This window comes from Mus caroli, unplaced genomic scaffold, assembly GCF_978045245.1.
Source record: "Mus caroli unplaced genomic scaffold, Mus_caroli_1 scaffold_19, whole genome shotgun sequence".
In the NCBI taxonomy this organism is placed as follows: domain Eukaryota; kingdom Metazoa; phylum Chordata; class Mammalia; order Rodentia; family Muridae; genus Mus; species Mus caroli.
The window spans coordinates 66,076,484-66,102,453 of NW_028227274.1; the positions used below are offsets into that span (position 1 = coordinate 66,076,484).

At 42.3% G+C, this 25,970-nt stretch overlaps 1 protein-coding gene across 2 annotated transcripts; it reads left to right on the forward strand.

Moving 5' to 3' along the window:
• Nucleotides 1–2,961: 2,961 nt before the first annotated feature.
• Nucleotides 2,962–23,973, forward strand: Seh1l (SEH1 like nucleoporin). Of its 2 annotated transcripts, none has more exons than XM_021151167.3 (9): nucleotides 2,962–3,182; nucleotides 7,704–7,754; nucleotides 12,531–12,677; nucleotides 13,487–13,698; nucleotides 15,684–15,782; nucleotides 16,763–16,903; nucleotides 17,422–17,579; nucleotides 19,989–20,139; nucleotides 21,658–23,973. In XM_021151167.3, exons 1-9 carry the CDS (start codon nucleotides 3,072–3,074, stop codon nucleotides 21,668–21,670), a joined length of 1,083 nt encoding a protein of 360 aa, XP_021006826.1. In that variant the 5' UTR covers nucleotides 2,962–3,071; the 3' UTR covers nucleotides 21,671–23,973. The 2 variants fall into 2 exon arrangements, with proteins under 2 accessions (XP_021006826.1, XP_021006829.1); XM_021151170.3 differs by having other exon boundaries at nucleotides 23,199–23,973.
• Nucleotides 23,974–25,970: the final 1,997 nt, after the last annotated feature.

The window sequence follows — 25,970 nt, forward strand, 5'->3', positions numbered from 1 at the left end:
AAGCAGAGACTCCCTGATTTGCTGTAGCCTACTTATCAGTGACTCTAAGGCTTTGGAACAACAGCTGTGTTTTGCATTGACACTGCAGCTATCACAGAGAGGAATAACAGGTTTATCAGTTAGGAGTTTAGCTTCCTTTTTTTTTTTCTTTTTCTGTATCCTCTGCCACAGAAGAGAACATTTCTTGCACACACAGGATTTCATTTCTCTTCCTTCCTGCCATACAGACAACTGGAAATGCCAATCGCCTAGCTCGGTTCTTAGGCTCTTCTTTCTTTCTTTTTTTTCTTTTTTCTTTTTCTTTCGAGACAGGGTTTCTCTGTGTATCTCTGGCTGTCCTAGAACTCACTCTGTAGAACAGGCTGGCCTCAGACTCAGAAATCAGCCTGCCTCTGCCTCCCAAGTGCTGGGGTTAAAGGTGTGCACCACCACCGGCGGCTAGCTGCTCTTCTTTTCCTTTGTTTCAGCTCAGAGAGATTCGGGAGGGGACTGGGATGTGCGAGGAACAGTGAAGCCTTGGCTTCCTATCTGATTCTTAGAAGGCTAAAATAGTGTTGGTAACCAATGAACCCAGCTTCCTGCTCCCAGGAGTAGGGTGTGTGTGTGTGTGTGTGTGTGTGGGCTGTTTTCAGTCCTTGCCAGGGAAGCTTCTTTTTTACTGAGTATGGGGCTTAATACAGAGATTCACAACTGGTCACGGTGCAGAGAATAATTATCTGTGGCATGGTCAGTCATAAACAGGGCAGCAGTAATCACGTCTTCTCTCCCAAGTCTCAGGATCCATCCCAGAAGAGGGGATGGAGAGACTGCAGGAGCCAAGTATGGGGAGGACTGCAGCGAAACTGTTTTCTGGACATTGCTCTCACGAATGGGGAACAGCTGTGACTGTCTGCACAAAGCCTGTACAATATCAAGCCACACTTCAGCATGGCTGGAGACAGCAACACATGTGGAAGGGTTGATGAACAGGGAGTGGTTTCTAGTAGCATAGGATTTTTAGGATAATGAAAACTATTCTGTATGATTTTGCAATGATGGATACAAGCCATTTTTTGTTTCAAACCTATAGAATATATGCCAAGGATGAGCCCTAATGTCAATTACAGACTAGGATGCTATTGTTTATGGTCTCACTGTAGGTTCACTGACTCTAACAATAATGCATATACCTGCCTGTGATTTAAAAACTTATGTCTGCTTTTTCCTTTCCTCCTTTCTTTTTTTCTTTCTCTTTCTTTCTTTCTTTCTCTTTCTTTCTTTCTTTCTTTCTTTCTTTCTTTCTTTCTTTCTTTCTTTCTTTCTTTCTTCTCGAAAAAGGGTTTCTCTGTGTAGTCCTGGAATTCACTCTGTAGACCAGCCTGGCCTTGAACTCACAGAGATCTCCTGCCTCAGCCTTTGAGTGCTGGGATTAAAGAAGAGTACCACCTCTGCCCAGCAGGTCTGATTTTCTAAAAATTCTATTCCTTCTATTCCATATTCTACTTTCAGTAAATGTTTACTGTCTTTAAACTTGGCTTTGAGGAGCTAGAACAATGGCCCAGCAGTTAAGGTTACTGGCTGCTTTTGCAGAGGACCTGGGTTGGGCTCCCAGTACCTACTAGGCAACTCACACCCTGTATAACTCCAGTTCTAGGAGATTCAACAATCTCTTCTAGCCTCTACAGGTACTGCATATACATGCTATACTACAAACACGCAGGCAATCCACTTTTACATATAAAGATAAATACATCTCTAGAAAATGATAAACTTAGCTTTCATAAATGTTTACTTTTAAAAGTATAGACTTAATTGTACTTTTTTATTATAGTGTGTTTTGTTTCTGGAAATTAATGAATAGTTATTAGTTTTACGCACAGCTGATAGACTTGGGCTCTACCTCTAAAATAGGAATAAAATCTCAGAAAGGATTACTTTTATTTACGTCTCTGCGTGTATGTTTATCTGTTGTGTGCAGGAAGAGTGTAGTTCCTCAATCCAGATGTTTCAGATTCTCTGGAGCTGGAACTAAAATAAAGGTGGTGAGTCATTCAAGCCATGCCCCAGAGCTTATTAATTTAAAGAAGAGTAAGGAAAACTCAAGACTGGTAAGGTCATTTCACTATGGGTCTCTGCAGGTCTCTGTACAATTCCATCAGGGAACAAGTGGGTCCAGTTATTTTGAGACCTTTTAAAGTCTGCCTTTTAAAACGATTCCCATTTTTTTAAACATCCTTATTTTTCTGTGTATGCATGTTTCACCTATATGTATGTCTGTGCACCAAGTGCATCCTGGCGCTCATGGAGCCAAAGTCAAGAGTTTGATCTCGTGGGAGTTCGACAGACAACCTCTCTCTCACCTAAAACTCTTGTAGAATGAATGTTCCACCACTTCCCGAGTTTGACTGACTCTCCTGATTTGAGCACTTTCCTTCACGCGTTTCTCTTTGCAGGCTATTTTTGTTTGTTTTACTTACTTCTCCATTAAAGACTGGCTCCATTCAAGTAAATATTGGATATCCTTTTGGGTCTTGCCATCACCCCAGGTGACTTTCTATAAAGTCTTTTTCCTCATTCTGTTTTGCTGACTCCCTTGAGCCTGCTGTACTTGTGCCATCTTTCACCACTGACCGCTGCTTCAGGTCTTCCACTCCTCAATTTCATCTTTCGGGCGGACTTTGCCCTCGCTGAGCGGGACTCCCTAAGCCACAACTTTGGGCGTCCCCATCATTCCTAAGAAGCTCTGGTTACCCGGTTGAGCCTCCCACTCAAATTAGCTGGGGGAAGTGTCTACTCGCTCTGTGCACGGATCACGTGTTTTCGGAGGCGCACACCCCCAGGCTGACCCCGGAAGGTGCTTTCACTTTTCCATCCTCCTCTGTCTCCGAGCTTCGTCCGCTGCTGCAGCGAAGTCCGGACGCAGGCTCCGCCCGCGCAGGGCGTGTCCCTCGGGGCGTGGCGCGCCGGGGCCGACGCGGGCGGGCGGGCCGGCAGGGGAGGGCCGACGTGCTGTACGTGCCTCCGCGGCGGTCCCGGGGCTGCGGGCCGCACCGCCGCCCTCTCGGAGGCGGGCCCGGCAGACGGCGGCGGCCATGTTTGTGGCGCGCAGCATCGCGGCGGACCACAAGGACCTCATCCACGATGTGTCTTTCGACTTCCACGGGCGCCGGATGGCCACCTGCTCCAGCGATCAGAGCGTCAAGGTGCGCGCGGCACTCGTCGCTGCCCGGGGCCCGGCCGGGAGGGGAGGGAGGCGGCGCAGAAGGGATTAGCCCGGACCGAGGCGCGCGCGAGCCGCAGCCGCCGACGCCGCCACGCCGGAAGCGGCGAGAGCCCTCCCCGCCGGCGGATTGTGGGGTCACGGCCGCCCGCGCTCGTGGCGTCTTCCTACCGCGCCTGCGCGGGGCGGCTCTCGGCCTGGGGCGCTCGCTAAGCGCACGCGCATGCTGGGCCTGCGGCGTGGGCCGCGGCTGTGGTCTGTCGCGCTTGTGCGGACTTTGGGCTTCTTTTTCTTCCCGAGTTTGACTCTCCTGATTTGAGCACTTTTCTTCACACGTGTTCCTTTGCCCAGGACACATGGGATGCCCTGAAGGGCTAATACTTGCCAGTCACACACACACGTTTTCTGAGATTATTTTAGACTCTAGACCCGGCTGTAGTCCTTTAGTCTCAACACCACGTCTCACCAGTTTCACCACGCTGGGGTTCCAAGTCTGAACTCCTTCACAACGCCAAAATAGCTGGACGCCAGGTTTAATTCTTGTTCATGTTCAAGTGGTCTCTGAAGATGGTTATCACAAGTGTGCGTTGAATGTGCTACGATGTATTTTTTTTTTTTTGATTTTTAATAACTACGATGTATTTTTTTTGGGAGACAGGGTCTCAGTCCTGTATCCCCAAATGATCTGCCTGCCTTTGCCGAGAGTGGTGTGATTAAATATGTGCACCACCAGGAACGAGGCCACTCCCCTAACCCCACAATTTTAAAGACTTATTCGTGTGAGTGTTCTGTCTGCGTGTATGAAGGTGCACTGCCTGGTGTCTGCGGGTGAGAAGAGGAGTTAAGATTGTGATCCATCTTGTTGGGAGAACCGATCCTGGGTCCTTTGTGACCAACGAGTGCAGCTGATTTAGGTAGCAGACATCAAATGATAGCCTTTAGGAATGGTATTTACTAAGGTAATACATCAAAATTGGGAGAGACCGTAATTCTCCATTTCGATGCTTACTTCCGTGCACAGACAACCAGTGAAGGGGCTACTTTAGCTGTCAGGCTACCAAACTGCCTGTGGCTTTCACAGTTTGGTCGCAGGACTGCTCATCTCTGCTGCTTCTGCTGTAGTCACCCCTCTGGCATCTCTGCAGGTGATTTTGTATGATCACTCTGTTCACGCTATTGAAAAAGAAAAAGACATCTCTTGAAGCCTTTTATGAGACCTATATCACATTAGGAGAGATGACCTACAGGTGACTGATTTAGTGAGCCTGAGCAGCCTGCTTGGAGAACCAGAGAAAGTGGTCTTTGAGCCACTCAGCCCTCAACCTTTTAGCACCTGTTACAGCAGTCCCTGCTAGGTCACTAGGTGGAATTGCCTGGTGGAAACGGTTGACGGGTCCTCCAGAGTTCCTCAAAGCTCGTGAGAGAGTAAAAAGTGCCGGCAGCTGGGCTTGGGCTGTGCCTTCAGGAGCGCAGTCAGGTGTAGTCATGGACACTTTTCCCTGGACTTGTGGGAGAGTTCCAGATAGTTGGTGTTTGGATTGAGGGCGGTCAGGTTGTCCAGAGTACATTTTCTTTTCTTTTTTCTTTTTTGACACTACATCATAGCTCAGGCTGTCTTGGAACTCCCTTTGAGGAATAGATTGTCCTGGAACTCAGAGGTCTATTTGCCTCTGCCTCCCAAGTGCTGGGATTCAAGGTGTGGGCCACTGCTCCTGGCTAGAGTACTTTATCTTACTCAAGAGTTTTGTGTTTATACACACTTTTTAAAAAAATCTGTGTAAATGATAGACTTTCTTTTTAGAAAAAGTTAACTGTGGGCTGGAGAGAGAGCTCCATGATTAAGAGTGAGTATCTTTCTAAGATGAACCAAGCTTGGCTCTCAGCACTGATAGTCCTCGGCTCACAACCATCTGCAACCGCGGCTCCAGTAGATCGGGTGCACTAGTGCTGCCTTCTGGCTTCTCTGTGATCCTCACTCAGCATGCACACACACTTACACATGTAAATGATTCTTTAAAAAAAGTAACTAGTAAGTTCCTTGCTATCTGAACACTCACTGTATTTACCAATCTTCTCCGTTCTTTGAATGTTTTTTTTTTACTGTCTTTTAAAGAATGTCGTCAAGATGGATGTGGTAGCACATGCCCTTAAACCCAGCTCCTGGGAGGCTGGGGTAGTTGGATTAGTTCCAGGCCAGTGTGGTCTACATAGTGGGTTCCAGGACAGTCAGCACTATGTAGAGAGACCCTTTCTTAAAAACAAAAGGCTGGGAGGTGGTGGTGTATGCCTTTAATCCCAGCACTCAAGAGGTAGAGACCAGCTTGGTTAACAGAGTGAGTTCAGGACTACATAGTGAAATAAAACAAAACAAACAGAATTTTGTCAAGTTCATTCTGGGATAGCTGAATGCCTGTGCTGACTTGATAAGGTTCCTTATTTGTATATGTGCATGTATGTGTGCCTGTATGAGGTCAGAAGGAACTGATCCTCTGGAGTTTCAGGCAGTTGTGAGCCACATGTGGGTGCTGAGAACTGAACCAGGGTCCACTAACAAGAGCAGTAAGTGTTCTTAATTGCTGAGCCATCTTTCTAACCTCTTCATTGAATGTCTTTGTGTGTGTGTGCATGTGTGTGTTTATGTGTGTGCATGTGTGTATGAGTGTGTGTAAGCTTTTCGTGATGAATTACTTTCTCTCCCAATATTGTTACATTTTTCTTAGTAATTACCAGTTCTTAATACATTTTTGATAGATTAAATTAGAACTTTTTTATAGTCTATGATTTTCCTGGTGTTTTTAATTGAATATCTTACTTTAGCTTTGTTTTACATACCACTGATAAATGTTATCTTGTTTAATTTTATTATTTTGTGTGAATGGATGAATGTTTGCACATGTATCTGTCCCTCCGGTGCCTCCAGAGGTCAGAAGATGGTGTAGGGTGCTGAGAATTGAACCTGGGTCCTGGTAGAAGAACACTGAGTACTCTTATATGCTGAGACATCTATCAAGCACTGGTTGCTGCTATTTTATTTTATTTTACCTCATTACAATTTGTTACCTCAAAGTGAATAGCCACTGTGTGCCGTCCCCTCGCTCCGCCCCAATCTGGTCTAGACCAGGCTGGCTTGGAGCTTATTTAGAGCTCCATCTGCTTCTGCCTCCCAGGAGTTAGGGGAAGGTTATGCAACCAAGCTTGCCCCACTGTGCTTCTGCAATCAGCTACAAAAATGGAGGCTGCAGTGTATCTCTAGAACATTTTCACTTCTAAATTGACACTGTATTCAACCACTTCTTTTCCTATCTGCATAAGTCTCCTGGTTACATTTTCTTGGCTTAGATGGAACAGGATGACTTTCTTTGTATTTGGTTCATGCTGTAAGCAAATTCTTTTTCACAATCCACTTACTTAGTGCTACAGTTTGTGCATTTATTTATTTATTTATTTATTTATTTTTAGTATAGAGTAGAGTTTATTCAGGGCATGGGGAGGGGAGTTAAGAGGGTAGTAGAGCCGGGCGTGGTGGCGCACGCCTTTAATCCCAGCACTCGGGAGGCAGAGGCAGGCGGATTTCTGAGTTCGAGGCCAGCCTGGTCTACAAAGTGAGTTCCAGGACAGCCAGGGCTATACAGAGAAACCCTGTCTCGAAAAACCAAAAAAGAGGGTAGTAGAGCCGGGCGTGGTGGCGCACACCTTTAATCCCAGCACTCGGGAGGCAGAGGCGGGCGGATTTCTGAGTTCGAGGCCAGCCAAGGCTACACAGAGAAACCCTGTCTCGAAACAAGCCAAAAAAAAAAAAAAAAAAGGTAGTAGAGACAGAGAAAGGCAGAGAGAAGGAGAGAGTAGAGAAATGGGGACCGGCCATGGCCACGTGGAGAGAGAGGGAAGGGACCTGGGAGTAAGGGAGCAAGAGAGAGAGGCAAGAGCGGAAGAGGGTAAGAGCTGTGCATTTATTTTCTTATCCTTTCTGCTGGTGAGCTGCAAGGCTAGGAATGGTTTCCAGGGGCAGTACTGAAATGCTTTCTAGTGTTCGGAAGCACAAGCAGGGTGTGGTGGGCTTAGAAACTTGTCAGATACGTGCCCTTCAGGCATGATTGCAGGCTGTGAGTTAGGTGTTGACCAATGGCCAGTTTACAGAAACAAACAGAAATACACACTAAACAAGATTATATATTGATTGGTTGGTAAAGATGTTCTACCTGATACAGGAAGCTAACCTGCTAGGGACGGTGTTTTCATAGTCAGAGCTCCTCTGTAGAGCATTTGACTTTGCATGCAAAGTCTCTGCAGGAGACTCTGGGCTTAGTCTTCACTACACCACTAGCCCCTGATGGCAGTACCAGGGCTGGGAGGAAGGGGTGGCAGGAGGAACAAGTGGGGAACATGGTTGCCTTTGTCTGAGCTCAGCTTCAGTGCTTGGTTTTCAGTGCTCCCTCACTGGTGCGTCCTTTGTGGAACTGAGGGTCCCTTGTGTCCACACTCAGTTGCCTTTGTTTTCTTACAGGTGTGGGATAAGAGCGAGAGCGGAGACTGGCATTGTACAGCTAGCTGGAAGGTTAGTGTTTATTTTTACATGGTTTGAGAAAATTGAAATGTTTACTATTTTGGTATTAATAATTTGGTGTTTATCTTTGAGAAAATGATAAACCTGACACAGTGTTCTTTTCCTGGAAATATAGTTCCTGTTTTTTAAATTACTGTTTTATTAAAGTAATAGTAAATTTGATAATAAGAATATTTGTAGGTCTGGCCAGGTATGGAGTCTCCGTGCCTTGGGAGGCTGACGCTGGAGATTACCGTGAATTAGAGGCCAGCTTGGATACAGTGAGACCCTGTCTCAAAACAAAACCATAGAGTGGAAATTAGTATTTTTGTATCATTCTGCAATAACTACCTCTAGGGTTTTAGCATAGTTCATGTTTTTTCCCTTCCTCTTCCTCTTACTGCCCACCTAACTTTATGTTCTTTCTCAAACAAAACCAAAAAAATTCATAAAACCCCCTACAAAACCACAAAAATAAAAATTAAAACAAGCAAAAGACCGTAAGACCAAGAAAAAAAAATGCCAAAAGAAAACAAAAACTTCATAAACTGTCCATGGAGGTTTTTGTGTTGGCCAACTGCTCCTGGACATGGGGCTGCCTGAGGTGTGGTTGATATCCACAGTGAGACTCCACTGAAGAAAACGGATTTTTCCTTTGTTAACAGGTATCAGTTATAGATAATGTCTTGTTTAGGGGTGGGACCCTGTGTCCATTTCTCTCCCTCAGTCCTGGGACCCTTCTGGCTTGAACCCCTGTATGCTCCTTAGTGTATGAGTTCGTGTGTGCATCGCTCCTGTGCTAGAAGTCACTGTTTGCTTGGTGTCGTCTATCTCTTCTGGCTGTTCAAATCTTCCTGCCTACTCTACGGTATAGAGCCTTAGCCTTGAAGGGAGGCTTTGATGAGAACATCCCATGTAGGACTGAGTGCTCCAGAGTCTGTTGTGGGTGCACATTGTCCAGTTGGGGGTCTCTGTTAATTCCCATCGACGGCAGGAAGCAGCTTCTCTGTTGAGGGTTGAGCAAGGCTCTGATCTATGGGCATGGCAGTCTGTCATTAGGAGTTACTTTAGTGTTAGGATCCTTTGTCAGAATTGTAGCTGTAAGTGACCCACCTAGGTGTAGGTTCTTGGCCAGCTTAGCGGTGTCGAGCCAGTTAGAAAGTGTTGGTTTCTTCCACAGTAGGTTTGCCACTATTGCTCTAATACGTCTTGCAGATGGGTCACTTGTAGGTCACACAATTTGCAGCTCGGTGACCCCAACTATGACTTTCAGGTACTAACATGAGTTTTAGATTTAAATCATTATCTTTTCTCAAGTTTCAAAAATTGGTCTAAAGAGACCCTTAGGACTGTCATTGCTTGAAGATCAATCTGTTTCCTCCTCAGCCTGGTCCTCACAGAATGTTTACTTCTGCCTTATACTTACTGATAATTGATTGCCCTAAAGGGGTGTGGGGTGGTCTGTCCTGGAATGGTTGGTAATTTTCATAACCCAACATGACACAGGTTCACTGAGGACAGATTTCTTCCCATGGCTTCAGCCTTGACGGGGGATCAGATGAACTAGACAGATACTCCTTTCAGTGACTTAGCAGGGCTGTGTAGAGCGACAAGAGCTTGACCGATACAGACGAAGGCAGAGATGCCAGTTTTTCCATCCTCTGTGCACTTACCTTGTGGACCTCTGAGGAATCCATAATTTTTTAAAAAATTTTTTTGTTTTTAAAGATTTATTTATTTATTATATATGAGTACACCTTAGCTGTCTTTATACACACCAGAAGAGGGCATCAGATCTTATTACAGATGGTTGTGAGCTACCATGTGGTTGCTGGGATTTGAACTCAAGACCTCTGAAAGAAGAGCAGTCAGTGCTCTTAACTGCTGAGCCATCTTTCCAGCCCCGGAATCCATAATTTTTAGCAAAAGCAGTTTCTGAGTATTTGTTATGTGACCATAGTTTGTAGCAGTGCTATTTTCTCCTGGCCTCACATGACTATTGCTGTCACAAAGCCGAGTTGCCTTGGTGACTTCCAGAATACCCTGGCCCTGTAGTCACAGTAAGGGAATGAGTAGACAGCACAGTGATGGCTGACTCTATGCTAATACAGAAGGCTGTAGAGCTGTTAATATTCTTTCTTAGAAAGAGCTGGGGATGAGTCAGCAGACCCTCCGTTGAAGCTCACCTTGGTCTTGGGTGTTCCTCTATAGACAAGGTAGGAGGTTGACTGAAGGTGGCATGCAGTGATCAGCCAGGCTATGGGGACTTGGTGATACAGTTATCTTTTCATTCTCCTATAAGTAACCCAAGCAAAGTCACTGGTCTGCTCAGCTAGACTAGAATCCATTGGATAGAATTCTACCGGATACCCCTAAGAAGAGACACATCACTGTCATAGTGTAGATATAGTCCTTTGTACCTGGCTAGTTTCTGGTAGCGTATTTTTTAGTTTCATCCATGTTGTGTTTTATGTATTTCTTCATCTTTTCTCTTTTCTTTTTTTAAACATTTGTTTATTTTTTGTATATGAGTACACACTAGCTGTACGGATAGTTGTGCCTTCATCTAGTTGTTGGGAATTGAATTTAGGACCTCTGCTTGTTCCGGTCAACCCCGCTTGTTCCAGTCAGCCTGGCTCGCTCTGGCCCAAAGATTTATTTATTATAAATAAACACACTTGTAGCTGTCTTCAGACGAGCCAGAAGAGGGCGTCAGATCTCATTACAGATGGTTGTGAGCCACCATGTAAATGATAGGTTAGGCTAATTAACCAATTTTTGCTTTGGGTCTATGGTAGGAATGGTAGGGGTTTATGTATTTCTTTTTTTTTTTTTTTTTTGTGGTTTTTCGAGACAGGGTTTCTCTGTGTAGCTCTGGCTGTCCTGGAACTCACTTTGTAGACCAAGCTGGCCTTGAACTCAGAAATCCTCCTGCCTCTGCCTCCCGAGTGCTGGGATTAAAGGCGTGCGCCACCACGCCCGGCGGTTTATGTATTTCTTCATCTTTTTTCTTTTTTTAAACACTTGTTTATTTTTTGTATATGAGTACACACTAGCTGTACGGATAGTTGTGATAGAGTTATGGTAGGGGTTAAAGTCCCCCCACATTTTGCAGCTCTGTATCAAAAATAGAAAGTCATGCTTGCATGTCAAACATTTTACTGACTAAGCTATTCCACAGATCCCCAGTTTGTTTCTTTGAGACAGGGTCTTGCTCTGTAGCCCAGGCTATTCTGAACTTGCAGTAGTAGTTTTCACAGCTTCCCTATTGTGTACATCAACATTCCATGTGCAAAAGAAGCGCCTGTCTCACATTTTAGTACTGTCCTGTGACTTGAAAGGCTATTTAGAAACATCCAGTAAATATTCTGTGTTGGTTAAGGGATGGTGATTTAAAAGTTTGTTACTGTTTGTTTGAGATTGGAGCTTGCAGTGTGAATCAAGCAGGCTGTCCTGTTTATGTATTTGTCTTCCATCTGCTAAGAGTACAAGCACCTGCCACCACACTTGGCTTCATAATTTAATTTTTGAGAAAGGATCTTGCTTTTTAACCCTGGTTGGTCTAGTACTTGCTGTGTAGACAAAGGTGGCCTTGTTTTCAGAGATGCACCTGCCTGGATTAAAGGCATATGCCACCAGGCCTGATTATTGAATATTTTAAAAAATTGTGGTGACATCTTTGTGCAGACCTCATTCTTTAGTTAAAATAAGAATCTAACATTTGGCTAACCAAATATGTAGCACAGTGTATCTTTTAGTTGATAGCTTTTTTTTTTTTTTTTTTTTACACTGTAGCTGTATTCAGACATCCTAGGAGAGGGCATCAGATCTCGATGGTTGTGAGCCACCATGTGGTTCCTGGGATTTGAACACAGGACCTTCGGAATCACAGAGAGCAGGCGGTGCTCTTAACTACTGAGCCATCTCTCCAGGCCAGTTGATAGCTTTTTTAAAGTCAGAATCCAAGGTGGAGCCCAGAAGATTAGATGAACAGATGAGATGTGGGTGGTTTGCTTTTTGTTGTGATATTGTCTTGTAGAAGTTACAGGTCTCAGGAACAATTCTTTTTTTTTTCTTTTTTCAAGACAGGATTTCTCTGTGTAGCCCTAACTACACACTCTGTAGACCAGACTGGCCTTGAACTCAGAAATCCACTTACCTCTGCCTCCCAAGTGCTGGGATTACAGGTGTGTGTCACCAATGCCTGACAACACATCTATTTTCTTTTTTTTTTAAGACTTCTTTATTATATGTAAGTACATTGTAGCTGTGTTCAGACACAGCAGAAGAACGCATGGAACCCCATTACAGGCGGTTGTGAGCCACTGAGTAGTTGCTGGGATTTGAACTGAGGACCTCTGGAAGAGCAGGAGGTCTTATTCAAAATAAGATAAAAATCAGTTTAAAAAGAATACCAACTCTAGGGGTTGATGAGATAGCTCAGCAGTTAAGCAGACTGTTTGTCCAGAGGTCTGGAGTTCCATTCCCAGCAACCACATGATGGCTCATGCCATCTACTAAGGGATTGGATGCTGTCTTCTGGCATATAGGTGTACGTGCGGACAGAACACTCATACATATGAGAAGAATAAATAATAAGTACAACTCCACAAGTCCATTATCCTAAATATCTTACACAAGTTCTAGGTTGTTAGAAATTAACTGTTTATTTCAATGTTACATTGTTTCTTTCTTGTCTTACGCAAGTAAAACTACTTGTGTTCTATTATTTTCCCAAGTAAAATGGTATGTGTGAAGTGAGTAAAATCAGTTTTGCTTTTCAAACAGACACATAGTGGATCTGTATGGCGTGTGACATGGGCTCATCCTGAATTTGGACAAGTTTTGGCTTCCTGTTCTTTTGACCGAACAGCAGCTGTATGGGAAGAAATAGTGGGAGAATCAAACGATAAACTTCGAGGACAGAGCCACTGGGTGAGATTAGCTCCTTGCTCTTCTTCCCATATTCTCTCCTGTTTATTTCACTTTGGCTTGGCTCACACAGGTACCCAGGCTTTTCCTTGTTCCAATGGGGAGCGCAGAGGGTTTTCTTTGCACCAGATTTTGTGTATTTGTGTATTTTATATGATTTTGTACACTAGTGAGTGTACAGTTTTAGGCTTCTGATTTGTAGTCCTTTTGCCATGTCTGGGATTAAGCCCAAGGCTTCATGCACTGTCAATCACGGAGCTGCACTATTCCAAGCTTCCCGTCCCTTCATCTGCTTTAAACTCTACCTCAGTTGATTGTTAACCTGTGTGCTGCTCATGTTCCTCAACTCTCAAAGTAGAGAATTAAGCTAGAGTATAAGACTTTCCAGTTTATCATATGAAGTGTTTTATTTTCCTTTCAATTTCTTTTTAAAATATGTATGTATGTATTTATTTATTGTTATATGTAAGTATACTGTTGCTGTCTTCAGACACACCAGAAGAGGGCATCAGATCTCATTACCGATGGTTGTGAGCCACCATGTGGTTGCTGGGATTTGAAATCAGTACCTCTGGAAGAGTAGTCGGTGCCATCTTGCCAGCCCCCTTTCTCTCTCTTAAAGTCATAAGTGTTCATTAATTTATTTAGAGATTGTATATGCAAAGTGCTTCACTGGAAATAGAGACCAAGAGTTTCTGATGCAAGAATGAAAACTTAATGAATGGCAGAGTTGCCTGTGAATCTAATACACTGCCTCTTCAGATCCATCACTGTTCTTTTCATGTATAGTTTAAATTGTATTTTTTTTCCAGGTGAAGAGGACAACTCTAGTGGACAGCAGAACCTCTGTTACTGATGTGAAATTTGCTCCCAAACATATGGGTCTGATGTTAGCCACCTGTTCAGCAGATGGTATAGTAAGGATCTACGAGGCTCCCGATGTGATGAACCTCAGCCAGTGGTCTCTGCAGCACGAGGTCTCGTGTAAGCTGTGCTGCAGCTGCATTTCCTGGAACCCTTCCAGGTAAGCACAGACTTTTAAAGTGACCAGGGAGGTGCAAGCTAAGAGTTTACTGCTTTAATTTTTCAGATGCTTTTTGTAATTAGATAATATTATCCAGAAGACAGTTTCCACTTTCCTAGCTCCATAAAATGGAGGAACCCATTCATTATCAACAGTTTGGTGAGAACTTCTGACAAATTTTCTATGTATATAAAAATAAATTAGAATGTTTTTAGGAGACAGCTCTGTGCAAATAACCAGATACATACCAACCCAAGAAGACATACTATACTCAGACATGTATAGAACTCAGACATTTTCCTCAAGGATCTTTTTCTCACAGAAAAATACTTGATCATTTCTTCACATTTTAGTATATAATTTATTTTAAAGCATCTAATTAGTGAATCCCTTAATCAGTTAATTAATGTACTGATTGGAAAGATCCCTACCTTATTGACTATGCTGGTATAGAACTTGCTGAGTAACCAGCCAGCTCTGCTGTTGAACTTATCTTGCTTCGCCCTCTTGAATGTTGCTCATTGTGTCTGTCCCTTCGTTATTCCTGTTTATCTTTTTTTTTTTTTCTTTCTTCCAGACAGGGTTTCTCTGTGTAGCCCTGGCTGTCCTGGAACTCACTTTGTAGACCAGGCTGGCCTTGAACTCAGAAATCCGCCTGCCTCTGCCTCCCGAGTGCTGGGATTAAAGGCGTGTGTCACCACTGCCCGGTCCATGATTGCTTTTTATTTATTTATTTTAATCACTTGGTAAGAAAATATGCAAATATCTAGAAGAGTAGAAAACAAACCCGAAAGTTCTTTTTCTGAAAGGAAATGCTGTCAGCAGCTTATATTCTAGCTTTTAATTCTGGAAGCTACCGTTACACACTAGATGATTGTTCTTGCTCTCTTAGATTTAAACTGTTTATATGCACTGGTAACTGAATATGAGTAGTATATATTTTATTTGTGATAATCTTTATAGTTGTTATGTTGGTAACCGAAGTTTTAAATTTATCTGTACTTAGTGATTTATTAGTTCTTAGATGATATGATTCCTCTTTTAAATTTTTAAAAACTTAAAGAATTTTTGTTTTATGTATATCGGTATTTCTCCTGTTTATATCTTTACACTGCCATCATGCATTGTCTGTGGAAGCCAGAGAGGGCTTTAGATTCTCTGGAACTGGAGTTATAGACCACAGAGAGCCACCACGTTTGTGGGTACTGGGAATCAAACCCAGGTCTTCTGGAAGAGCAGCCAGTGCTCTTAACCTTGTAGCCATCTATATAGTCTCAATGATTCCTCTCTTACAAGGGAGAAAATTAGCCATGTGATGGTGATGTAAGCATCTAATCCCAGCACTCCAGTGGCAGAGGCAGAAGCAGAGGGGCAGAGGCAGAGAGGCAGAGGCAGGTGGATGTCTTGAGTTTGAGGCCAGCCTGGTCTACAGAGTGAGTTCCAGGACAGCCAGGGCTACACAGAGAAATTCTGTCTTGATAACCTGGAAGAGGAGAGAGATGTAGAGAATGAACGAGCTTATTTTGCCTCTGTTTCATGCTGAGACTTCTTTATATTCAATTCTGTTACATTGTTATAAATACATGATGAATATTTATAACGTTTGGGTTCTGTAAATATTACCATGGGCACTAGGTGACTCTGAAATTTAGCAGGCAGGTTATGTGACTATTAGAGATGTACTCTCACCATAGTTCTTTGTAGTTTATCAGGTTTTCTGTTTAGTGGATCTCATTATGTGATGCTTCAGTTACAAAGCTTTAGTTTAGTTTTTTCCAGTGTTAACTGTTGGAATGCCCTTGTTTAGAAGAGGGACAGTGTGTGAGGTCCTCACACAAACATGTAGTGCGGCAGGGCTGTGGTGAACATCCAGATGTGATGGGGAGGCCAGGCACTTGTAGGTTGTCTGTCTCCTTGAGTCCAGGTCTGAATCCTGTTAAGTCAGCAGCTTATTGTATTACATAAGTGTTTGCCTTCCTTCTTAGCTCTCGTGCTCATCCCCCCATGATCGCTGTGGGAAGTGATGACAGCAGTCCAAATTCAATGGCCAAGGTTCAGATTTTTGAATACAATGAAAATACCAGGTCAGTACTACTTTGTTCCGAATTGTGTTTACGTCTTAAACGACTGTCCTTTATATCTGCGTTGTACGGGATTCACTGTTACTGGTTTCCTGAGAGATTCCAAGTTCTGTACTATGCTTTCATTTATACTTGGTGTTTTTTTTTTTCCCAAGACAGGGTTTCTACATAAATAAAATCTTTTTTTTTAATGATTATTTACTTATTTTATGTATATATGAGTACACTGTAGCTGTCTTGAGACACACTAGAAGAGGGCATCAGATCTCATTAGGAATGGCTGTGAGCCACCATGAGGTTGCTGGGAAGTGAACTCAGGACCTCTGGAAGAGCAGTCAGTGCTCTTAACTGATGAACCTTTTCTCCAGCCCAAACCGAGACTTTATTTTAGCTAAGTTTTGATTAAGTATTTTAAGATACACTTAAATTGTAAAGGAGCAGACTCGGCCTTATTTGGTTCTTGGGCCAATCCAACAGAATTTTTTTCTTTACCTACTAGTGATCTGTCCGTGGAGGCCAGAGCTCTGAAATCCAGTTGTTGGCCTGGCTGTGCTCTTTCTTGGCTGTGCTCTTTGCTGGCTCTTCCAGCGATTGAGCCCAGAATCCTGGGCTGTGGCAGCCATTCTAGGTATCTCCCCTGTTTTGTATTTTTTCACTGTTTTTTCTTAGAAACATTTTCTTTGTGTAGCCCTGACTGTCCTGGAACTTACTCTGGAGACTAGGCTAGCTTCAAACTCAGAGAACCACTTACCTCTGCCACCCTAATGCTGGGATTAAAGGTGTGGGCTACCACTGCCCTGTTTATCCTGTTTTGTCTTATCTAAGGGCATCGAATTTTAGAGTGAGTTCCCTGAAGTAGGTGTTGGGAATCCAGCTGTGGCACTCGGGATACAGCCAGTGCTCTTAACCCTGAGCCATCGCTCCAGCCTCAAGTTTTGTGAGTTTTATTTCTGAAATTTTTAATTCCTTTTTCTTTGAATTAGGAAATATGCGAAAGCTGAGACTCTTATGACTGTTACAGACCCTGTCCATGATATTGCGTTTGCTCCAAATTTGGGAAGATCTTTCCACATCCTGGCAGTAGCAACCAAAGATGTAAGAATTTTCACATTAAAACCTCTGAGGTAAGTTGTAGAAAAATGAGGAATTTGAAAGTACTCTTTTCTTCTGCTTCTCTTCCTTTGTAGAGAACAGTAAAGGCGCAGGTCTGCAGACTAAGTCCTCTTGTGATTGTTTTATGTGGCTTTTTGGAGTGAGGATTTAGTTTGAATTGTTTCAGTTCCTTGCTTCTATGCTTTCTTTCTGCTACTCTGTCTTGTAAAATTGTTACATCTCTTAGATTCTGAACCTTGTTTGAGAGAGTAATGTGCTCTTCTGTTTCTTCCAAAAAAAAAAAAAAAAGGGACTGAGTATTATCTGTGGGGTGAAGTTAAGTCCAGATTTTGGAGAAGTCAAATGGAATGATGTTCACTTAGTCGGAAGGTTGAGTAGGGAGTGGGGGAGTGGGCAGGGGACATAAGTGCACATCAGGAAAGACCATGTTAGGTGTATTTATTTGTATTTCTTACTTCAAATATGTGTTTATGTGTGAGTGTACATATGCACAGAAAACTTTTTGAAAACTTTTTAAATCTTTTTTTAGGAAAGAACTTACTTCCTCTGGTGGTCCAACAAAATTTGAAATCCATGTTGTGGCTCAGTTTGATAATCATAATTCTCAGGTCTGGAGGGTGAGTTGGAACATAACAGGGACAGTCCTAGCGTCTTCAGGAGATGACGGCTGTGTTAGGTTGTGGAAAGGTAAAGTTTTTAACAGAGGGGTAGTTATTCCTTATATTTACTTTTTACTTAAAAGTATAAACTCTGAAATATATTTTTAAAATTCTTTTCAATATTGTTTAAAATAATTGTCCTATATTTGTACTGTTTTGAAATATCAGATAACCTAGTTCATAGAATTAATGGCCAATTGAATTGTTTTATTTCTATGTGGAAGAAAGCCAATTTTAAAACTAATTAGAACATGGGGTATCTCCAGGAAAAGCTAATGTGGGTAACTGCTTTATTAAACCCTGGAGAGGCCTCCATTTGTCTTTGGTAAAAGTATTTGCCTCCCTTGAGTAAGGACATGAGTGTGAATGTCTACAACCCCCTGCTCCTTTAGGGAACTGGGGCCAGAGAGACTTCTAAGAAGCCTAGGGTCCTTTATCTGGTAAACATAGGTCAGTGAAAAAAAAACAGAGTCCTTATCATAAACAAGGTGGAAATGGGGGCTGACAGCTGAAATTAACCTCTGTAAGGGTGCTGTGGCACACGCTGAAATAAAACACGCACACATGCACACGCTTTCTGTGTCTGTCTCTCAGAGACTTCATCTTTTCTGATTGTGAGTTTCTTGTGCCACACTGAGGGAACTTGGTCCAATCAGTTGACACTGCCTTTGATATCTGTAGCATCACAGTGGCTGACTCCATTCTGAACATCAGTTATAGAACTGCAGTGGGTCTTTTGCCCTCAGCAGTTTTTGCTTCATAAAATGCAGTTTGGCTAAGCCTTGATGGCCTCCCATTTTCAGTCTTACAGTATATTCAGTAGGACCAGCCCAAACTTTCCTATCCTCAATTTGATTTTAGCACTTCTGTCCTTTTTAGTTTCTAAACTTAAAGTAGGACAGCCTCGTTGTTTCCCACTAGGCTCTTTAACTTTGATTTACTGACTTCAGTGACTAGTTTTGCATTCAAAGAATGAGACCACGCTGGATGAACCACTAAACTGTTATGCAGAAGTTTTCTTATCAGTACACATCTCCGACCAAAATCTACACAGTGCCCACGTAATGTGCATAGCCAAGAAGACAGCTCCAATCCTTATTTAGATTAATTGTAAGAAAGCCAAAGAATTTGGGTTTATTTCCTTTAAAGACTTTGTTTTGATATTAACTTGTGTTTGCAGAGGTCAGAGGACAATCTTGGGTATTGTTCTTCAGTTATGACTCACCTTTGTGTTTGAGACAAGGTCTTTCTTGCCTGGAAACTCACCAAGTAGGCTAGGCTGGCTGGTCAGCTGTTGAGCCCCAGGGATTGGTCTGTCCCTGATAGTCTGTTGCTGGGATCACAAGGGCACACCACTGTACCTGGTGGATTCTGCCACTGACTCCAGTCCCCATGGCTGCAAGTCAAGCGCTTCCCTGAATTATTATCCCAGCCCAGATACTAACTTCTTTATCTCTGAGATTAGATAATTGTCACAGCGAATTGTCTCTGAAAGAAGGAAATAGTAAAAAGCTTTCATGGTTTTTAAACAACTAATTGTTTTTTGATACAGGATCTTATTCTGTAGCTTAGGCTGATCAGGCTCACTGTGTGGCCCAGGGTTAGCCCCAAACTGAGACCAATTCTTCTGCCTCAAGTATGAGTCATGTTGGCTGGTTTAGATTAGTAATTCTTTGAAAACCTTAATGTATTTCATCTAAAGATTGTACTTATCTAGAAGTAAATGTAGCTGGCTGGAGCTGTGGAGATGGCTCAGTTGGTAAAGAGCTTGCTGTAGCCAGGCAGGGGTAGTGCATGCTTTGTTTTTTTGTTTGTTTGTAGACCAGGCTAGCCTGGAACTCAGAAATCCGCCTGCCTCTGCCTCCCGAGTGGTGCACGCTTTTAATCCCAGCACTTGGGAGGCAGAGGCAGGCTGATTTCTGAGTTTGAGTCTGGTCTACAAAGTGAGTTCCAGGGCAGCCAGGGGCTACACAGAGAAACCCTGTCTCGAAAACAAAAAACAAAACAAATACAAAAAGAAAGAGCTTGCTGTAAAAGCCTGAGGACCCGAGCTCAGCCCCTCAGCCCCTTGTGAAACCCAGGCCTATTAGTGTGCAGTTGTAATCCTAGTTCAAGGCAGCTTAAGCAATAAGGTTTTTAGAGCTATCCGGGCAGCTGGTGTAGTCAAATTCGTGAACTCTATGTTCAGAGAGAGACTTTACCTCAAAAACCAAGATGGGGAGCCCAAGGGGAAGAGAGCCATCCAGGGTCAACATCTGGCTTCCACGTGCATGTTTGTGCAAGTGCATATGGACATGAATGGGAATACAGGCATACATTATACACAAATATTTTAAAAAATGTAGCCCATACTTTGTCTCATTTCTTGTAGGAGAAGATAGGTATTTATATGGATGGATATTAGTCATGTTAATACATTTGGCTTTTTTTCTTTCAGCTAATTACATGGACAATTGGAAGTGTACTGGTATTTTGAAAGGTAACGGGAGCCCAGTAAATGGGAGTTCTCAGCTGGGAAACTCAAATCCTTCACTGAGCTCAAATATTCCAAATCTTCAAAATTCATTAAATGGAACTTCTGCTAGCAGGTAGGCTCTTCTGTGGGAAAACTAGAAACCTCCTCCCCTGCCCCCATGCACACTTTTTATGTGTGGGTGTTTTACCTGCTTGTATATCTGTGCTCCATAATGTGTGCAATGTTTGGGGAGGCCAAAGAGTCAAGTGTTTTGGAAGTGGAGTTACGGATTCATGTGAGCCACCATGTGGGTGCTCAGAATCAAACCTGGGTCCTTTGCAAGAGCAGCCAGTGCCCTTGATTGGTGAGCCACCTCTCCTGGTAGTCATACTAAAAGGTGAATTTTAAGATGGAATAAAGTAATTCACCAATAATTGTGACACTTACTCTTGGAATTTCACTCTCATCTGTATTTAGCGGCTTCCTTGGTTATAGTATGGACAGTGTTTAAGTCCATTGAATTATATTCTGGAATTCAGTGGTCAGTAAAAATGTTAGTCAGTCGTTTTATGATTCTGTGTTCTTTTTTTTTTTTTTGGTTTTTCGAGACAGGGTTTCTCTTTATAGCTCTGGCTGTCCTGGAGCTCACTCTGTAGACCAGGCTGGCCCCGAACTCAGAAATCCGCCTGCCTCTGCCTCCCGAGTGCTGGGATTAAAGGCGTGCGCCACCACGCCCGGCTCGATTCTGTGTTCTTTTCTGCAGCAGTGAAAGGAGATGTTGTTTAATAGAGCTGACTCTTAGATAAACATTCAGATGTTTTTAGTGCCTCTTGGGTAGGCTTTGTATCAAATCACATTGAAATTTTAAATAAAGTCCATAACTACAGCTTTGTGAGACCAGTGTGTGAAATGATTGGTCTTTTGTGTGTATAATAACTAAGAGAAAGTGGTAAAATACAAGATTTTGAAGTTTAGGCTATTCTGCATACATTTAAAACAAAATTTGACATAATCTAGAGTCAGTTTTTGTCATTCATATTTTTTTTTAATATTTATTTATTTATTATTATATGTAAGTACACTGTAGCTGTCTTCAGACACACCAGAAGAGGGCGTCAGGTCTCATTACGGATGGTTGTGAGCCACCATGTAGTTGCTGGGATTTGAACTCTGGACCTTTGGAAGAGCAGTCGGGTGCTCTTACCCACTGAGCCATCTCACCAGCCCTTTTTTTTTTTTTGTCATTCATATTTCAAATGTGTAAATTTGCAATATAAAAAATTTAAAATATGCCTTTGAGTTTAATTTGGAATAGAGGTTGGGAAACTTCAAAGTTCCACTTTAAAATGGCTCTGTGGTTACCCTATTGTAACCTATTTCTTAATAAAGAAATTTTGCTGTTTGATTTTGAGGTTTTAAGTATTTGCAACTATAGAAAGTGTTTCCAGTTACTATGGAGAAGAACAAATTATTTTATGAAGGAAAGCATATTAGAGTTAATTTTTAAAAATCTGGTTTTAGGTTATAGCTTTAGTTCTGTGTTATTTTCTTCCGTAAATAGCTTTGATCTGTTTTCTTATTGTGCCAGTAACCATCTATGTTAGATCTGTGATGCATTCTCCTTCTCCGTTTGTGTTGTGTCCTTTAACAGAAAGCACAGCTGAGCACAAGCTGGCTGGAGTAACTTTGCTGTTTTGCTGCTTGTTGCATGCACACAGGAATGGAAACCAACTCCTTTTCCCCTTCCCCAGCGCCGTTTGATCTCTTCCAAGATGCACCAGCAGCCCGTTCACTACTACACACAGTCCAAAAGGCCTTTAAAGTGACAGTGTATATAACTTTTGTACTAGTCAGCCTCCTGACACTATAAATGGAAAGGCTTTTTGTTGACACATCATCACCAAAACAATTTTTTGGGATGTTCTGGAGACTAACTTGGGAAAACATTGCTATTATCCTCATAAGCAGTTGGGAGGAGGGAAAATATAATTTTATTCTGTTTGGAGAATATAGGAATATGTCTTTTATTTTCTAAAACAATAAGCTAAAATGATGAGTTTTTATAATTTTAATTTGAAAATCGAATAAATATTTTCTTAAAGATTGTTTTGAGTGGGAATGTGTTTACCTTTTGTAGAATTGCTCTACAGGTGATATTATCCACAACCACTTTACAGGCGATATTATCCACACAAGGACTCTACAGGCAATATTATCCACACAAGGACTTTTTCTTGTAATTACAAATACTGGTAACCTGGCACCACAGTCTATACAATGGTTTGTAGCCAAGCAGCACATTAGCATTTGCTAGTTTAGAAGTGGGAACACTTCTAAGTTTTCATCTCATACCCATTACAAAGATGGGTGTTTCTAATATATGCATGAATGTTTATGGTATGATCCTACACAACTTGGTTTCTTTTAAGACGATTTGGAAACATGAATTGACATTTTTCAGAAAATGTGCATGCAATTGAAATTCCATGTCTCAGGATTTTTAATGTGTTGTTTCAATGAATATCTGTCTTTTGACACTTTTGACTTTGATGACAAAGTTATACACCTTTTTATTGACTAAACTGCATACATATTACGGGTAAGTTATAAGATGGTAGAATAACAGGCTATAATTCTTTGAGCCTTTTTTGCACCAAAATTCTGTAGCTATTCTAAGTTTTTTGCAGGAAACTAAGGCTGTCCAATGGTTGTATTTTTCAAAGCCTGTGGCAGTGACCAGCTTTCCCGTGTAGTGTACTGGAGTTGGTTCTCAGTATCATGTACACACTTACGAGGTGTGCCTGCCGTGCAGCACATGCAGGACTGCTGACAGTGGAAAGCAATGTAAATGAAAGAATCAGATGGGATTAGACAAGGCTTCACATTTATAAAATGAATGTCTCTGTAACATGTACTGGTAATTTGGGGGGCCTTTTAACTTTAACAGATTGTATTTTTTTCAAACTTTTATACTTCTTAAGCAACCTTGATTCGAGTGCAAGTCTTGATTTGTACTGTTGTTCTATCGGTTGTGGCATGAATATACAAGCTTTTTTTCCTTCCTTCCAGCATGTTTTCTCTTCTTTGGTTCTCTTTGTATTTACTGCTTTTCTCTTTTTCTTCTGTTTCCCTCCCTCCTTTTCCCTCTGTTGTTTTTGTTTTGGTGTTTTGTTCCTGTCTTCATTATTTCAGGTATTTCTTTCCCCCTCTGGATTCCCCACGGGCTGGATCAAGATGGTCCAGTTGTGCCCAGCTCCTTCCTCCTCCTGCTCCTCTGCTAGAGCACTCTTGCGATGCTGACACTGCCAACCTCCAGTATCCTCACCCTCGCAGAGGATACCTCTCTCGGCCTCTTAACCCCTTACCTGAGAATGAAGGGGTGTAAAATACTGACGTAAAGGCCTTATCCAGATGCTTGTAAATGCTTTTATTCTGGGCTGCTTTTTGGTTTCTTCATTTTCTTTTAGAAGATCCTTATTTAGGGCATGTCTTGCATGTATCACGACTCAAGTGTTTGAAAGCAAACCTTTTTTTGTACTTCTGCACAAGGAAGCCTTGGCTTTACTAGTTGGTTACCTTTGATGAGATGAGCTTCAGAAAAAGCAATATTAACTGTGAAAGATTCCCAGTATCTGATTCAAAGTGCCTGCCTTGTAAATTCTGTGTGGAGTTGTTACCGTAGAGTTCAGTGTTGTCTGTTGATAGGTAGCTTCATCGGTGAGCGTATCATTGTGAACTTCACTCTGGACTTCAGACATTAAGAAATGTTTTGAATTTTATATGCTGATGTTACAGATGGCTGTAAAATAAATCATTCCTGTGTATAAAGCAGCAAATCATAAGAATATTTTTGTCTTTTTTTTTTTTTTTAAGGAAAATGCCTTTCACTACTGGGAATTAATACTTAAGGATTTTGTAATTATTCTCCAAGTAGGTTATTTAATAAAAATATTTTAAAAGATGTGAATCTGTTGTCTTTTTTTTTTTTCGAGACATGGTTTCTCTGTGTAGCTCTGGCTGTCCTGGAACTCACTTTGTAGACCAGGCTGGCCTCGAACTCAGAAATCCGCCTGCCTCTGCCTCCCGAGTGCTGGGATTAAAGGCGTGCGCCACCACGCCCGGCGTGAATCTGTTGTCTTATAAACAAACCACACGTCCTTGGGTTTTGAGGGTCTGTATAGGCTGACCTGGAAGTGAATATGTAGCCTAGCACAGTCTTGAGCTCCTCACATAACCTACCTTTACCTCCCTGGGATTACAGGCTTGTCCCCATACTTGGCTAAAATGGATGCACTTTAAGATAATTTAGACAAGGCGTCCTTTTCCCATGTCACAAAACAAAACCAAACAAACACACAAAAAAGCTTAAAAGACAAACCAGAACAACCTCCAGGGGATAAGCAAGTCTTACACTTAAGAAAGGTACAGTGCCAGGTGAGATGGCTCAGTGGTAAAGATGCCTGCCACCAGACCTGACCACCCGAGCTCACTCTCTAGAAACCAACCCCTGCCGGTAGTTCTCTGACTCCACACAAATATCACATTGAGAGTGAGTTTACACACAAACACTAACATAAAGTAAATGTCATTAAAGGTAGAATGTCAACATGCAAATTAACTGTAGAACTGACAAGAGTCTTCAGTCTCATTACTTAGCATTGTTATTATTAGTTCTTTTTGAAGCAGGCTTTCTACATAGCCTTGGTCTTGGAACTCATTGTGGACACCAGGCTAGTTCTTGAGATTTGCCTGCCTCTGCCTCCTGAATGCTGGGATTATAGACATGCACTACCATGCCCAACTCAGCATTATTTTATAGATGAAGTTAGAAATCAAGCTTTATTAAAACAGTGGAGCTAGTAATCTTATTTTGACCATTTCTTTTGCATTGTTAAGGATTTACCTTTCAAGGCAAAAGGTTATCTTCTCTAAAAATTGTATTTTAATTATGTCTGTGTATGGGTACATGCACGAGTGAATGCAGGTGCTCTTGGAGTCCAGAAGAGGGTGTCAGATTCTCTGGAGCTGGGCAGTTGTGAGCTGATGGACAGTGGAGCTGGGAGCCTAACTTGGGTTCTCAGCTAGAGTAGCAGGCACTCTTAAACACTTCAGCCCAAAGAGATTTTTTTTAAATGTATATTACTTTCTTTTTTATTAGATATTTTCTTTATATACATTTCAAATGCTATCCCAAAAGTTCCCTATACCCTCCCTCCACCCTGCTCACCTACCCACCCATTCCCGCTTCATGGCCCTGGCATTCCCCTGCATATAAAGTTTGCAATACCAAGGGGCCTCTCTTCCCAGTGATGGCTGACTAGGCCATCTTCTGCTACATATGCAGCTAGAGATTTGAGCTCTGGGGGTACTGGTTAGTTCATATTGTTCCACCTATAGGGTTGCAGACCCCTTCAGCTCCTTGGGTGCTTTCTCTAGCTTCTCCATTGGGGCCCTGTGTTCTGTCTTATAGATGACTGTGAGCATCCACTTCTGTATTTGCCAGGCACTTGCATAGCCTCATATGAGACAGCTATAACAGGGTCCCTTCAGCAAAATCTTTCTGGCATATGCAATAGTGTCTGGGTTTGGTGGCCAAAGAGATGTATTTATTTATTTATTTATTTATTTATTTATTTTGGTTTTTCGAGACAGGGTTTCTCTGTATAGCCCTGGCTGTCCTGGAACTCACTCTGTAGACCGGGCTGGCCTCGAACTCAGAAATCCGCCTGCCTCTGCCTCCCGAGTGCTGGGATTAAAGGCGTGCCCCACCACGCCCGGCTAAAAGAGATGTTTTAAGAAGCATTTCATATGTGCATGTACATTTTTTATACTGGTGACATTGTTATAACATTATTTATAGAACATCTTAACTTGGAGAGGATAAAGATTAGATAGAAGGGATCTTAGTTTAATTAAAGAAATATTTGAGTTGTGTTTAATGCCAAATAAGTCAGACATGGTGGT